Genomic DNA, 15,950 nt, shown 5'->3' on the forward strand with positions numbered 1-15,950 from the left:
ACCTTCATCTACATATTTCTTCCCATAACATTTAAGACAGTGTTCTATCATTTCCCTGAAAAATTCAAAACACACATTTGAAAAGTTCTAAGTGTTTTTATACACTATATTTTAACCCCATTGCCAACTCAAAATTAAGAAATTTGAAATACTAAGGGATTTTGATCACCAAATAATATTTTATTTAAATTAGGAACTAACTAAATTATACAGGGAAGTTACTAGGTGCCAGGCCCCATGCTAAACATATTAACATCAATTATGTAAGCATACATTTATTATTATTATCATTTGAGACAAAGTTTCGCTCTTGTTGCCCAGGCTGGGGTGCAATGGCACAATCTCAGCTCACCACAACCTTCACCTCCAGAGTTCAAGAGATTCCTGCCTTGGCCTCCCGAGTAGCTGGGATTACAGGCATGAGCCACTGCGCCCGGCAGCATACATTTAGTATTATAAAATAGCTCAAACATATTATTTCTTTACGTTTTTATGGCCAAAAACAAATAAGATAATACACATGTATTCAACTCAGTGACCAAAATTCCCAAATCCTCTTTGGCTATAATTTTAAATATTTCTCAAAGATATCAAAATATAATTGTTGTAGTTTATGCACTGGGTTTAATTTCAATCTGTAAAAGAACGCTCTTCTCCTTAAGGAAATCTGGATAGACAATAAATTAAAAGACTTACTCTGGCTCCAATGGTCCAAGTTCCTGAAGGCATGTATTCAAAGGAACTTTTCTAAAAGACCATGATTCAGAATCCACAAGCTGAGTTACATGATTCAGAAGTTTCATCTCATAATCAAATTCAAGAATCCTCCAATAACCTACAAATTTCAAAAGTTATATTTACCAAATAACTTTTTTTTTTTTTAAGGCAGGGTCTCAACTCTGTCATCCAAGCTGGAGTGCAGTGGTGTGACCTCAGCTCACTGCAACCTCCACCTGGGTTCAATCAATTCTCCCACCTCAGCCTCGAGTAGCTGGACTACAGGCATGCACCACCATGCCTAGCTAATTTTTTATTTTTAGTAGAAACTGGGTTTCCCCATGTTGGCCAGGCTGGTCTTGAACTCCTGACCTCACATAATCTGTCTGCCTCAGCCTCCCAAAGTGCTGGGACCACAGGCATGAGCCACCATGCCCGGCCGTGAAATGCCATTTTATAATTGATATGGCACAACCACTACCTCAGTGAAAGAAAAGTATATATCCACCATTTCTAAGGGAGAATGTTTCTATTCTTACTCTGAAAACATAAAGGCAACATTTTAAAAATGAATTGTGTGATATAAATCTGAGGAAGAGAGCAAGAAGTAATCTACACATCCCCCTACGAAAACTGTATCCATCCCCATGCTGCAGGTTAATACTGCACAGGGCTGTATTAAAATATATGGTTTGATTTGCCTTTCAAAAAAAAAAGCTTTAGGGATGGGCAGTGTGGCTCACACCTGTAATCCCAGCACTTTGGGAAGCCGAGGCAGGTGGATCACCTGAGGTCAGGAGTTCAAGACCAGCCTGGCCAACATGGGAAAACTCTGTTTCTGCTAAAAACACAAAAATTAGCTGGGCATGGTGGCATGCACCTGTAACCCCAGCTACTCAGGAGGCTGAGGCAGGAGAATCAATTGAATCTGGGAAGTGTAGGTTTGCAGTGAGCTGAGATCGCACACCTGCACTCTGGCCTGGATAACAGAGCGAGACTCTGTCAAAAAATAAAATAAAATAAAAAAGCTCTGACTCCAGAGTAGAGGCCAGTCAAAATACTAAAAATACCACAGGGCTTTTCCATCAATCCCATGCCCTAACACATGCTCCCATATTTTTTATACAGGCTTATTATACAAACTAACATGTTCAAAAATATGTTGAGTCATTACTAAATGAAACACAGTCACATCTTCCAAGCAGTTTGGAAATAACAATGAAGCTATTATTATTCTTTTTTGAGACGGAGTCTCACTCTGTCACCCAGGCTGGAGTGCAGTGGTGCTACCTTGGCTCACTGCAACCTCTCTGCCTCCTGGGTTCAAGCGATTCTCATGCCTCAGCTGACCGAGTAGCCAGGATTACAAGTGCATGCCACCACAACCAACTAATTTTTGTATTTTTAGTAGAGGTGAGGTTTCACCATGTTGGCCAGGCTGGTCTCAAATTCCTGGCCTCAAGTGATCCGCACCTCTCAGCTTCCCAAAGTGCTGGGATTATAGGCGTAAGCCATCACGCTGAGCCCAAATGACACCATCCTTAAACCCAAAGGAATATTAAATAAACTATATGCAATAGGTCGAAGATGTCCAAAAACTTCCCTCCCTTATGACGCCCAATTTCATAATTGTTATAATAGTATTAACGCTACCTCCAATTTCACAGGCATTTAGAACTTGTAATTGGATCATTATTTCTTCCTCACTTGCCTGAATTTGATCAAGCAAATCTTCAGTTGTATACTGAAAAAAAGAAAAAAATATTTTAAGATCCTTGAAGATTAATTTTTTTTTTTATTTCTTGCTGAATTTTGGGGAATAAATACACAGAACAGATTAAGGCAATATTTATGCATTAGCTCAGTTTCTTTTGTTAATGTATAATGATTTCTACACAAAAATCAATGGATGCCTTATAAAACAAATAGAGGTAAATCTTCATGACACTGGAAAATATGAAAATTAAATATGACACCAAAAACCCAAGCAACAAAAACAAAAAAAAATAGATCAAGCCACATCATCAAAATAATAATCTTTTATACTTCAAAACACCATCACCACAAAAGGACAAATACCATGATTCACTTATCTGAGGTATTAAGAGCAGTCAAATTTATAGAGATAGTCAAATGGTGGTTGCCAGGGGCTGAGGGGGTAGGGGAAGCTTTTAGCTATACACATGGCATTATGATGTATAGGATTTGCTTCAAAATACTCTAGAAAAAAAAGATGGAAGGATAGAAAGGGGATAGAAGAAACAAGACTGACAAGACCTTAATTGTTCAAGTGAATGTCGAATACATGGGTCATTATACTGCTCTGCCTGCTTTTGGGTATGCTTGGAATTTTGTAACTTTTAACACAGGCATTTAACAGCTATGTAACATAAATTTTAAAAAGTAAGAATGTGACCACTAAGTGCCTCTGATTATAGTTTTTAAATTTCAAATAAAAAAGTAAAAATAAGAGTCTTACTTTTGAGCAATTTGAATCCTTCTCTTTTTGACTGTCAGGTCCTTCATACGGATTTTCCATCAAAAGTTTCTTTAGCTTCTTTAACTTAGGTCTACATCTTCTTAATTCCCAATAATTATTAGAAAAACCAAAGATCTAGAAATTATAATATATCACAAACTTTTAGGGGCCATTCTAAAAGAAAATTTCGTACAAAATTCCAGCTAATCAATCTGCCCCCTCAACAAGTATGGAGAAAAGGAAGCCCCAAGGTATTCTGCTTTGTATCAGGAAGGTATTTATCCAACCATCTCCACTAGATGGATGGGCATCCTCAAGAACATCTTTTCAAATCCCATTAATAAGACACTGCCAAGACTGTAAGAATCTCAAATGTACTCTGAAAACTAGAGTTATGCCCCAGAAAAAATGATCAGGATGGTGACAATTCTGCAAACCAGGTGGAAACAACTAAAAATGGATATACTTAAGACACAAAAAAGAGGAAAAAAAAAGAGAAAAGGTATTATCATAGTCTTTAAATAGGGATTTTAAAGCAAAGAGGATGTACCCTTGTGTTGCTCATGTCAAAATGAGGCAGAAGTTAAGGGACAGAGATTCCTGATTAACCCAAGACATTACTACTGTTTAGAACTGCAGCTAATTCCATTGTTGGATTTGTGAAATCGTGAGAGGCCTACCACTCAAAATCCAGTTGATAGAAGCTAGAGCATGGATGAATATCTGTTATCCCTGCCTGTACATACAGGACTTGCCTAGTTCCTAGCATGGAGTAGATGCCCAATAAGTGTTTCATAAAAGGAAAAAAGAGGCTAAGCTGGATTATCTGTGGGATGCCCTCTAACTCTGAAATGGAAGGACAGGGGATGCTTCTACTTTCAAACTAGGATAAGGCTTTATTGACAAGATGAGGCCTAGAACCCAAAGGAGATGTTGCTGTATCTAAGGCCTTCAAAAGAAGAGCTTAAGGACCAAATCAGACAGACTGATTTTATCCATAGTTAAAAGTGGTTTGCTGTTGTATGAGAGCCTCAGAAAAAAAAAAAGCAAAACAAAAAAATGGCAGCCCTCTGGCTACATCCAATACACAGATGTTGTGGTATGCTTTTGCGTACTGGGGAGTTTTGGCATAGTGTTTCAATTAGATGCCAACATTAAAAAAAAAAAAAAAATAGGAGATTTCACCCCAAAAATCTAAATTTCAGTAATTACTTGGAAAAAAAAAAAAAATCAAAAGTCGAGCAATGCTAGGCCTACTTTCCCACAAGTCAGCTGAGTAGTGGCATCTACCTACATGCAGATTGTGCTTTCCAATTTGCTGTAGATCCAACCACTCTGTTATTCCTGGCTATCTACCACCATTTATCAACCCCAGCCTATTTCTTATCTAACCCCTTTAAGCACCTAAGGTTCAATCACGGATTACACCTTTGGTTAGTGGATCTACATTTTAGCCAATCTCAGGACATAGAATTTTCATAACAAGCAAGAGCTCAAAGATTCCCATAGGTATTATTATGCCCTCACAAAAGCACCTACAGAACAGGTAAGTGATGAAAAAATAACATTACTTTTTTACAAAAGGATGAACTGCCAATATTTTTAGTTAATTACAACGAAAGACTTAAAAAAAACTCTACAAAACCCAACGTAGAATATTTACTGGAAGTTCCTCTGTTCTAGTAACATTACATGAATCACTGAAACTTTCCAGCATTTTCCCTTCTTTCCTCTCCAATTCTCTATTTAAGGATATAGTTGGCTTAAAGTCATTCTCAAAGAAATAAGGGCTATGGCTGCATTGTTATATGTGTAACAACTTGGACAGAATAGAGACTTGTTTGGTTACCACCATCAGTATTCTCCAAAATAATTAAAAATTTGTTATAGTTGGCTACCGATATTAATGAACTAAACCAGCCTCATAGCTAAGAAACACACTTCATTCAAAAACTCAAATTTCTTTATTTCTTTTTTTTTTTTTTGGGGACAGAGTCTAGCTCTGTTGCCCAGGATGGAGTGTAGTGTAATGATCTCAGCTCACTGCAACCTCCGCCTCCTGGGTTCAAGCAGTTCTCCTGCCTCAGCCTCCCAAGTAGCTGGGACTACAGGCGCACACCACCATGCCCGGCTAATATTTTGTATTTTGGTAGAGACGGGGTTTCACCATGTTGCCCAGGCTGGTCTCAAACTCCCGAGCTCAGGAAATCCACCTGTCTTGGCTTCCCAAAGTGCCAGGATGACAGATATGTGCCACCACAGCTGGCCCAAATTTTTTCATTTCTCCACCTCATAAATATTACTAAATGAACCAGTTATGGTTTGAAGGAGTCTCCTTTCTAAACACATCCACAGCAAAAATCTACTAAAAATAGGTAGAAGTTTTAGAATGAGTAACTAAATAACAAACTGCACATTACAGAAAAAAGGTCAAATTGTCTGGGACTTGAAAATCAAAACGGGAAAAAACAGACAAGTTCACAAGACTCCAACAAAAAAGCAATAATAATCATAATAATGCTGAGAAAGTCAAATTTCTTTAAAGAACTTCTTGATTCTCCCTTATTATAGATTTTACACCTAAAGTTTTTCACTAAAGACCAGATTACCACGTCTGTTTTCATTCTTAGACTGCTATAAATCAGAGTATAGAACAGAGCACCTCAGTGTGAATAATGTTACAGTGCGCCTCTTCCTTCTTCAGCTGGTCTGGAGTTTTACAACCAGGAATGAAAAGCAGCACATTGGAAGTGTCTGCTCTCTTCAAGTCGTATGTTTTGTCCTTACTGCACAGCACAGCTTGCTCGTCTTTATCACCACGAATCACCAGACTGTAGCAAAATGGGGGGAAAATATACGGTTTATTGACACTCCACTAGTCATTTTCATTATAAACAGTTGTCAAACTCTCTAGGCTTACAGAACTTAGAATTAAGTCCTTTTCTAAGTTTTTAAAATAACCTTTATTTTTAAAAAGTTAAGTGCGTTAGAGGAAACTGAAAAACACAAGAAGCAAAGAACAAAGTCACTCACCATCACAAACAGTTTATAGTTTGACAAGTTCTTCAAGGTCCTGTGAGTGTGTAGGCACAACATCCAATTTTATGGGACTGAGATCGTACAGTATGTATCATGATTTTTCAGGTCATGAATATTTACCAATTCAAAATCCCAAAGTTATATGAGTATTTTGATAACCAAGAATACACTACACCAACTCAATCTGTTAAAAAAAAATGTAATCCTCCCTGTCTTGGGATGAAAATTTCATAGAAGACAAAAATGGCAACACGCCTCTAGAAAAAAGCATTGGCAGAGTTCCAATTTAAATACTACATTCTCTTAATGCTCAATTTAAAATGAAACATACAGTAACAGAATACACTAAGTATATGTTAGGGACAAGCTGCCTCAGAAAACCCCTTCTGCGTAAGCTGACCCCTTCCCCACACTCTGATTGCTCTGGAGCTGCATTCCTGAACCCCTACCAAGGCACCACATCAAGGCTGCCAGATGTGCTACAATTAAGCAAAGCCTGATTACAGCCATCCCGGCAGCTGGAAGGAGGACAGGGAAAACAAATGTTTGTATCCATACTTGTAAATTCCTGTTTGACACATATCTGTAAAAGAATCCTGGTTTCTCTTTTTAAACAAAACCCCACCACAAAAGTCACAGGATAATGTATCATAGTTCTGTTACAAGTTGACAAACGATCTCTGTGTCTGGTACCAGCGGATAGCTTACCTCAGTCCTGAAACTCCCTTATTCCCCTCTCACCCCATATAAACCCCCGTTTTGTAAGCTCAGGGCTGCCTCCTCTGATTGTTACAGAGCAGCCCAGCAGATTAATAAAACTTGCTTGCCTGACTTTGGGTCTATTCTCCTTTCTCTCGGCCACCCTTACGGTATACAGAATACACTAAGCATGTTTCTAAGAGAATTCATTAGCAGATCTATACCATTAAAATATTAGCAAGGTATATTTCCATTGAAGTACTTAATGTATCCCTATAGTACAGCCAAAAGAGGATGCATACATCAATGGCTATCATCAAAACATAAATATGGACACATGCGGACACTGGACACATCTGCACACATCTCTCCCTTTATACTTCATTCTGCCCCTCTGCTGCCAACCTAACGAACAAGTCCTGACATAGACTGCTCAGAGGTGGTTTAACAATTCCATGTCGAAGATGCATCCTTTCTATCAATTATAACGAAGGTATTTACAAACTGGCTAATTCATTAACTCTAGTTTTTATCCTACGTTGTCACCCCAGACATTCATAAAGCTTAGATGTTGCAAAATAATGAACTTTGTCCACAATAAACACAGGCACTTTACTAAAAATGCTCATACAGACCTGTGCTTATCATCTAAAACCATCTTCTAGATATAGAGATACTAGCAAAGAGCCCTTCCCTTCACCCCCTTCCACCATCCCCAGTGACCAAGTGTAGGACGTCTAGCTCCAAGAGGTGGACTATAAAGCTCACTCCCAGAAGACAGGCCTTCCTAAAAACTAACAAAAGGACATTCATAAAGGCACTGATTTACTACATCTATTTTTAGCATACTTTGAGCTTTAAAACTTGTTTATTCTTTAATACACAATATTAACTAAAATACACATATAAAACAATGGTTAGACCAGCTGAACTAATCTCAGGGTCACAGAACCCTTTTCCCTGCATACCTCCTCCTACCCCACCCAATGCCACCCAATGAATAGTCAGCATAAGCTCCTAAACATCAAGTTTTAACAATTCCATTCCCAAATGCAACCCATCACTCCCAGGAAGTAATGAAAACAAATGCTTAGAGGGGTGTTACTTTAGCCCTCTACTTTTAACCTATGTGGTGCCCTTTTAAACACCTAGAAAGACTAGATGTTTCAATCTGGACTTAACTTTTCCATTATACACACAGTAGCATTGAATAAATGGTATATATACATAACACGGACCGTAATGGGAACATTCTGGCCTAGAACCCCCTTCCCTTTCCGACCTCTGTCAACCCCATGGAAAAACTATCAATTACAGCCAACTGTAATGCTGAGAGGATTTTAACAATTTCACATCTGTTTTTAAGAAGACTTCTCTATGATATCTAACACAAAGTGTACTCAATGTATGAGTTTACTAATTCTACTTCTGTTATACACTGGCAACCTCTTTAACATTGACTACATGTATAGTAGGAGTCTTACGTCCGCTTATAATACACTGTATATACAGCACAGTAAATGAAAATGCAGATGTAAGGGACAATGGCAAATGTGCCTCATCATAAACACATTGGCAGAAAGCCCCTTGCACTCCTCCTTCCCCCAAAATTGCACAAATATCTTAATGTCTACTGCTCAGAGAATTGATCAATTTCCAAAAGACGATACTTCATATCAAAAGGATAGCTACAAAATGTGTTATTTACTACCTCTACTTTTAACATTTTTTGTGCACTTCTAAACATCTAGAAAGACTAGATGTTTCAAATTAGGACTTAAAGTTTGTCCACTATATATACAGTAGTGTTGAATAAACTGCACACAAGTAGCAATGGTTATATCTGTAAAGTGTCTTCTAAATAAGAACATTCTGGTCTAGAACTGTTCATTAGTTCCAGCTCCTCTCCACCACCAACGTGGTGGATATAGGCACATGTGTCACTTAAAGCTGATGTAATTTCACTTCCGAAAGTCTTTTTCAGAAGACAGCCTTTCTATGAATTTTAAGAAAGTGTACACAATGTGTTAGTTTACTAACTCTACTTCTGTCATACATTGGCAACCTCTTTAGAGACTAGATATTATAAAATTGGGACTCACTTGTCCAGTATATATACAATATATACAGTATAGAAAAGTTAAATGAAATGCATGCAACATATAGGCAATGGATTAAGTGAAATTTTCTAACAAACAGTGGCAAAACACCTTTTGCAATTTTTTCCCTCCCACCTCCCAGGTGGTTCAAACAATTCCACTTCCCAACAGCATTTCCCATCAGTTTTTAAAAACTATTTACAAAAAGTATTATTCTGCTACTACTTTTAAATACATCAAGTACTTCCAACTATCTAGAAAGACTAGATACTTCACATAACTTGTCCAACACGTACACAGCACTGGTAACCAAAATTGCACACACATAACCATGGTTATCATCTGAGGTATCTTCTACATGTGACCATTTTAGCCTTGAATCATTCCCTTCTCTCTTCCTTCTCTGCCTTCCATCCAGTGGACAAATACAGACAGGTGTAATGCTTAGAGATGGCTGAACAAATTTCTCTGCAAAAGTCATTTACAGAAGACGAGTTTTCCTATGAATTTCAACACAAAGTGTACAAAATATGCTGATTTTCCTAAATAGTTTGTCATAACACTGTCAACCTCTTTAACATCTAGAGACTAGATGTTGAAAAATTAGGTCTCATTGTCCATTACATACACTGTATACAGAGCAAAACAAAATGCACAAAACATACAGAAAAATGGTGTCTGAAAATGCCCACGTATGAACATACTAGTATATTGCCTTTTGCAATTTCTCCCCTCCTACCTCCTGTAAACCATTGAACAAGTATAGACAGTACTATCCTGTTCACAAAGGTGGCTTCACAATTCAATTTCCAAAAGTATTTCTTATGAATTTTAGCAAAAAGATATTTACAAAGTGGTATTTTACTACCTCTACATTTAACATACATTGGGCACTTCTAAACGTCTAGCTAGACTAGATGTTTCAAATAAGGAATTTGTCCACTATGTACACAGCAGTCTTGAATAAACTGTAAACATGTAACAACAGTGAAAATTTGAAAGAGTCTTCCAAATGTGAACATTCTGGCCTAGAACCCTTCCCATCTCCATCAACTCAGTGGGCAAGAATGCTCAAATTTTCAGAAGACAACCTTTCCTAAACTTGTAAAACAAAATGTACAAAACATTAGTTTACTAGCTCTACGCAACCTCTTTAACATCTAGAAAGACTAGATGTTGTAAATTAGGCCTCGTTTGTCCTTTATGTACACCATATACACGGGTAAGTAAAACAAAATGCACGGAGATGATTCATTGGCCTCGTTGTAAGCAGGGTGGCGTAGAGCTCTCTGCACCTTCCTGCCCGCCCCTCCCGCCCCAGCTAACCACACAGTAAGTATTACCCAACAGGTGATTCGGCCATTTCCCTCCCCAAAAACATTTCCTATGAATTATAACAAAAAGATATTTACAAAATGTGATTTTACTATCTCTAATTTTAACATATATCACGCACTTCAGAACATCTAAAAAGAACAGACATTTCAAAAAAGTTTAGCATTGTCAACTATATATACAGGACTGAGGAATAAAATGCACACAAAACAATGGCTAGAATATGAAAATGTCTTCTAAATGTGACCAGTCTAGCATAGAACCTTTTCCTACTTCTCAGGTCTTCCAGCTCCATGTCATCTAACCCACTGAACAAACGTGGACTATCACTTCCAGAGGCCACCTGACAGCTCCATTTCCAAAGGTCATCTCCAGAAGACATGTATTTTCTATGATTTCTTTTAAACAAACGAAAATTTACAAGATGTGTGATTTTCTAACTCTATCATATGTTGGCAACCTCTTTACATCTAGAAGGGCTAGATGTGACAAATGTTTTCTATTAAAAGGTTGGGGTGGAGTTGAGAGCAGCTTTTTCATATTACATACACAGGCCTTCCATAAACGGCCAGTAACTCTTCCCAGAGGGTGGTGGGCATCACCAGCGGGCCAAACATGGCCTGTCATTCTGCCGTTTCTCTCTTCCGACAGCAAAGTTTGGTAGAACGAAGACCAACCATCCCGATGGCGACTAACCATTCCACCCATCGACGTTCGGAACTTCGCTCACCTCCCAGGCCCGTTAAGGCCTTTGTCCGTTGTCATCAGGACTAGGCAGGTCTCGCCCGATGGGGACAGAGTGGTCACCGGGACCTGCATCTGCGCAGCTCCGTGGCCCAGAGGTGGCCGAGCCTGCCTTCCCGGGCCATCTGTGACCTAATGACCTCTGCCACGCGGCGTTCGAGTGGCTGCCATGTTTCCTGGCCTGCCACTCCCACCGCCACCCAAATGTGCTGCGTCCCAGCAGCTCAGTGGGGGCCCGGCAGGCTCGGGCCGGGATACCAGGCGGCCAGTTCAGGCTGGGAGAGGCCGCCGCTGCCATCAGTCATCGAGGTGGGGTGGGGAAGAGAGGTTCGCCACGGCTTGAAGGCCTGGGCTTGGCCAGTGGGCAGCCACAGCGGAGGCCTCCGGTGTCTTCAGGACAGAGGGCCTGGCCTGTCCCAGGGCCCCCCAGCTCACCCGCCGGCCCAGGGTCCCCCAGCTCACCGGCGCCTGGGCCAGAGGGCCTGGAGGGCCCTGGGGGAACTCTCTGTGCTCTGCGTCTCTGTGCGCTCTCTGCCCGACAGGAACTCTAGAATTAAGTTTCGATGCTGCCTCTGCCCCCGGCTGGCACAATGATGGATTCCATGCAGCAAGCTCTGGACCAACTGAGAGCCACAGGGACCCCGACGCCCTGGAGCCTCATTAAGGAAAAATAAAGATGGGCAAGACAGATACACAGAGGCCAAGAGGCCAAATGGCACTACATGGCATCGTCGTGCAAACTGCTGGGAAGAGCACAAAAGGAAGCATCCAGAAGCTTCAGTCAAGCTGCCACAATTTTCTACAACATGCTAAAGCCGTACTTCTTAAACTTACGCATAGGCATCTGAGAGAATGTTGTTCAAAAGCAGAGTGGGGTTCAGTGGGTCTGGGATGGGACCCAGGGTCCCGTATTTCTAACAAGATCCCCAAGGATGGCCAAGCTGCTGCTCCTGGTACCCACCCGAGCGTCATCCTTGAGTATTCCCTCACAATCAAAGGAGCACATCCTGGCCTAACCATAATTTGTGTTGCAAAAAGACTTGGGACCTTATGAAAAAAAAGGATGCATTGCTGAATGAAAACCATGAAAAGGATATGTTTACAGCGTGGACAAAATAAGACCTTGACAAAGGGATTTTGTCACGGCTGAAGAAAGGCAAGGACGCAGTGGCTCATGCCTGTAATCCTAGCACTTTAGGAGGCTGAGGCCAGAAGATCGCATGAGACCAGGAGTTTGAGACCAGCCTGGGCAACATAACAAGACCCCATCTCTACAGAAGAAAAAACTTAAAAGTTAGCTGGGCGTGGTTGTGTACACCTGAAGTCCCAGCTACTCAGGAGGCTGGTGGGAGGATCACCTGAGCCCAAGTAGCAGTGGCACTGAGAAGGGAGACCCTCTCGCCTCCTTCAATTTCACCTCTTTCTCTCCCAGACTTCCAGATGGAAAGGAGAGTGAAGAAAGAAAATAAAGAAAATAAAATACCAAAAAGCTGGGAAAATGACTCCCTCTTTAGTTCTCAGCATCTCTGCTATCCGTTAACCTTGAAAGAGCTACAAATGAATGTTATCCCTGCCGGCTGGAGCCCACCACTGGTTCACACCCGCATGTCTCCACGGGCCAGGCTTCCTACTGGAAATACCTCTGCCAACAAACAGCTTCTTGCTATTGCCTTGTCTCTGTAAGCCCCCTTTCCCTTGTTGGTCTCCACTCAGGCTGCATATGAATTAGCAAATCAATGAAGCCAAAAGATTGTAAGGTCGGATGTCCAGCAAGTGGACAGTGACATAGTTCTGCCTCAGTTTCCCCTTTAGTGTTGTAAGCCTATAAAAGGGGAGAAAAGGTGCAGCTCAGGGAGATCGGTGAATGAGGCTGTTGCCCACCGCGGCTCCTGGCTGAATAAAAGCCACTTCCTTCCTCAATTTGGTGTTCAAGAGGTTTGTTCCCCACCGCTTCTGCTACAGCACCATCATGCAGTGAGCCGTAATCATGCCACTCTACTCCAGCCTGGTGGACAGTGAGACCATGTTCCCACCACCCTCTCCCCAAAGAAAAGACAGAAAAGAAGAAAGAGGGCGCAGTGACTCACACCTGTAATCCCAACACTTTGGGAGGCCGAGGCGGGCAGATCACGAGGTCAGGAGTTCAAGACCAGCTTGGCCAACATGGTAAAACCCCATCTCTATTAAAAATACAAAAATTAGCTGAGCATGGTGGCGCGTACCTGTAGTCCCAGCTACTCAGGAAGCTGAGGCAGGAGAATTGCTTGAACCAGGACCTGGGAGGAGGAGGTTGCAGTGAGCTGAGCTCACACCACTGCACTGTAGCCTGGGCTACAGAGGGAGACTACGTCTCAGGAAAAAAAAAAAAAAAAAAAAAAAAGAAGGAAGAGGAAAAGGATGAAGGTGAAGAGGAGGAAAAGCAAGGGAGTTGATTTTAGCCATTTTCCTTGTTTGTAAAGCATTTAGCTCTCCTGTGCACAACTTGTTTCTTTTGAAAAAATAATAAGAAACCTGAAACAGCAGACTATGTATTTATGTTTTACTGTCTTCATTTAAGTGAAAAGAATAAAAGGTTTTTTTAGACTTCCAGTGCCAATAATACTTAATAGGCCCAAAGTACCTAGTATTTAACATTTACTTCTAACTGTACTATCCCCACATTGAAACATTTTATTTCATCCCTTCCCACACCCCAAAATTAAAAACACACATTACCAGATCCTGTTCGTTTTTTTTTTTTTTTTTGCCAGGTGGATGAACTAGAACTGGACTGAGAGAAAATCCTCACACCTCAGTTCTCAACTCTCCGCCAACTGAGCTGAGAAGGAAACAGAGGAGCGACATTCTTTCAGTTCTGTTAAAGATACTTTGAGGTATATAGTAGGTGTCTGAAGAATGGCCAGCTTACTGTACCACTCTTTGGTGGGCAAAGTACAAAAATTCAAAGCCTAAAGGATTCCATTAAGAAAAAAAGAACACCAGGCACAGTGGCTCATGCCTGTAATCCCAGCACTTTGGGAGGCTGAGGTGGGCGGATCACAAGGTCAGGAGTTCAAGACCATCCTGGCCAACATGGTGAAACTCCATCTCTACTAAAAATACAAAAATTAGCGAGGCATGGTGGCGCGTGCCTGTATTCCCAGCTACTTGGGAGACCGAGGCAGAATCGGAGGTTGCAGTGTGCTGAGATAGTACCACTGCACTCCAGCCTGGTGACAGAGCAAGACTCTATCTCAAAAAAAAAAAAAAGAGAAAGAATCGCCTAATAAAATATAGGTGTCTGAGGACCAGTTGTGCAGACAATCAAGCTGGAGCTTCCCATTTTGCAAGAGTTGGGACTGCACAGTGTGGAGGGATACGACTCTCTAGACTTCTCAAGACTGCCTTTAAAAAACTACCTCAACTTGGACTTTTAATCAATGATCTTGCAGCAAGTCTGTATCTGACCAGGAATTAGAAACAGCTTCAGATCCCTGCTGAGTGACTCCAAGAAAGTTTGCTTTGGGGTGGGTGGAGGTCTCACCCAACTCAGCACTTCCTATTATCTGAGTAAAATAAATGTAAGTGGAAGGCAAGAGCTCTATAAATATTGGATATCACAATTGTATTTTCAGGTAGAATGGCAGGTGTTCTGTAGAGTCCCTGTAATCACCAGTAACTCTTACAACACTTCATGGGGTTGTATTAGTATTTCCTGACCTGCTGCCGCTGACACACGCCTCCACGGTCAGCTGGACCAGTGCTACTCGTCACCGCAATGCAGCTAACTGGACGGTCCACCGGAGGCGTGGACTCCTAGGGAAAAGGCAGCTTGTTACGAGCTCCCGCCAAAAAAAAAAATCAGTGCATCCCTCTGGTCCTGTTTCCTCATCCCGAGTTTCCCCGCTGAGACCATAACGTGGCCGGCCCGAGGCTGGAGGCGCGGCGTGTCCAGGGCTCACCTGTGTCCATCCTCCAGCTGCTGGCACAGCTTGGGCTCCAGCTGCAGCAGGCAGAAGTCGCCGCTGGCCGGCGGGCCGAAGCTCAGGCAGCGCGCAGCGATCAGCAGCGTGGCATCCACCTCCTCGCGGGTCCGCTTCATCGCAGCGCCCAGGTGGCTGCGGGTTTGGCGGGCAAGAACGAAGCTCCCTAAGCAGCGGGAAGCGAGGACACCCGAGTGTTTGGAAAGCGCGCCGAGGCGGAGGGGACGTGTTTCCGGGGCGGGGCGCGCTGCGGGCGCGCCCTCGGGAAGGCCTGCAGCCTCTGGGCGCGCCAGCCCCTCCGTGCCCCACGCGGGGCCGCCACTGCAGGAAGGAAACACGGCTTCCCGGGGGGCGGTCTCGGCGGAAGCTCGCAGGAGCCGAGCTGCGACCCGGCGGGGTGGGACACGGATCCCTCGCCCACCCTTTCCGCTGCGCCCTTGCCCGCCCCCCATCCCCGCCTCCAGCCCTGGTTCCCAGCAGCCGACGCTCTGCTTTCGTCTCCATCCACGTTATCTCATCTTCCGCCAGTGGCGGGCCCTGTGGTAACCACTTGGCTTGTATAATTCCATAATCCCGTTGCCACAACCCTGTAAGGTGGGCCCTTGGTCATTCCCTTTTGCCAATGAGGAAACAGGCTCCTTGCTGGTGATGGCAGAGCCAGGAGGTGATAAAGTCTGACTCCAGCCTAAGCGACTGTGGCTCTAAAAGCTTCCTGCGGGGTTTCGTGCAAATAACCCATGTTCGGGAGCGCGGGCCAGGGTTGAGTCGGAAGCAGTATCTCACTTCTTTCTTTTATTTTTATTTATTTATTTATTTATTTTTGAGATGGAGTCTCGCTCTGTTGCCAGGCTGGAGTGCAGTGGCACGATCTCAGCT

At 42.3% G+C, this 15,950-nt stretch overlaps 1 protein-coding gene and 1 long non-coding RNA gene across 2 annotated transcripts in view; both read right to left on the reverse strand.

Annotated features, from left to right (window-relative positions):
* The window catches only part of DSCC1 (DNA replication and sister chromatid cohesion 1), a 20,042-nt gene extending 4,562 nt beyond the window's left edge, over nt 1-15,480 (reverse strand). The window contains exons 1-6 of the mRNA XM_017530662.2: nt 15,054-15,480; nt 5,859-6,027; nt 3,197-3,331; nt 2,371-2,461; nt 697-835; nt 3-55 (exon numbers count right to left, since the gene is read on the reverse strand). Of these exons, the coding sequence (XP_017386151.2) occupies nt 3-55; nt 697-835; nt 2,371-2,461; nt 3,197-3,331; nt 5,859-6,027; nt 15,054-15,193 (727 nt within the window). The 5' untranslated portion in view covers nt 15,194-15,480. The remainder of the gene's footprint in view (nt 1-2; nt 56-696; nt 836-2,370; nt 2,462-3,196; nt 3,332-5,858; nt 6,028-15,053) is intronic.
* Nucleotides 8,633-10,283, reverse strand: LOC108305934. The gene is made up of 2 exons (XR_001825948.2): nt 10,183-10,283; nt 8,633-8,999 (listed from the first exon to the last, which is right to left on the reverse strand). It is a non-coding gene; the product is annotated as an uncharacterized LOC108305934 (long non-coding RNA).
* Nucleotides 15,481-15,950: the final 470 nt, after the last annotated feature.

This window comes from Cebus imitator, unplaced genomic scaffold (genome assembly GCF_001604975.1).
Source record: "Cebus imitator isolate Cc_AM_T3 unplaced genomic scaffold, Cebus_imitator-1.0 Scaffold68, whole genome shotgun sequence".
Taxonomy (NCBI): domain Eukaryota; kingdom Metazoa; phylum Chordata; class Mammalia; order Primates; family Cebidae; genus Cebus; species Cebus imitator.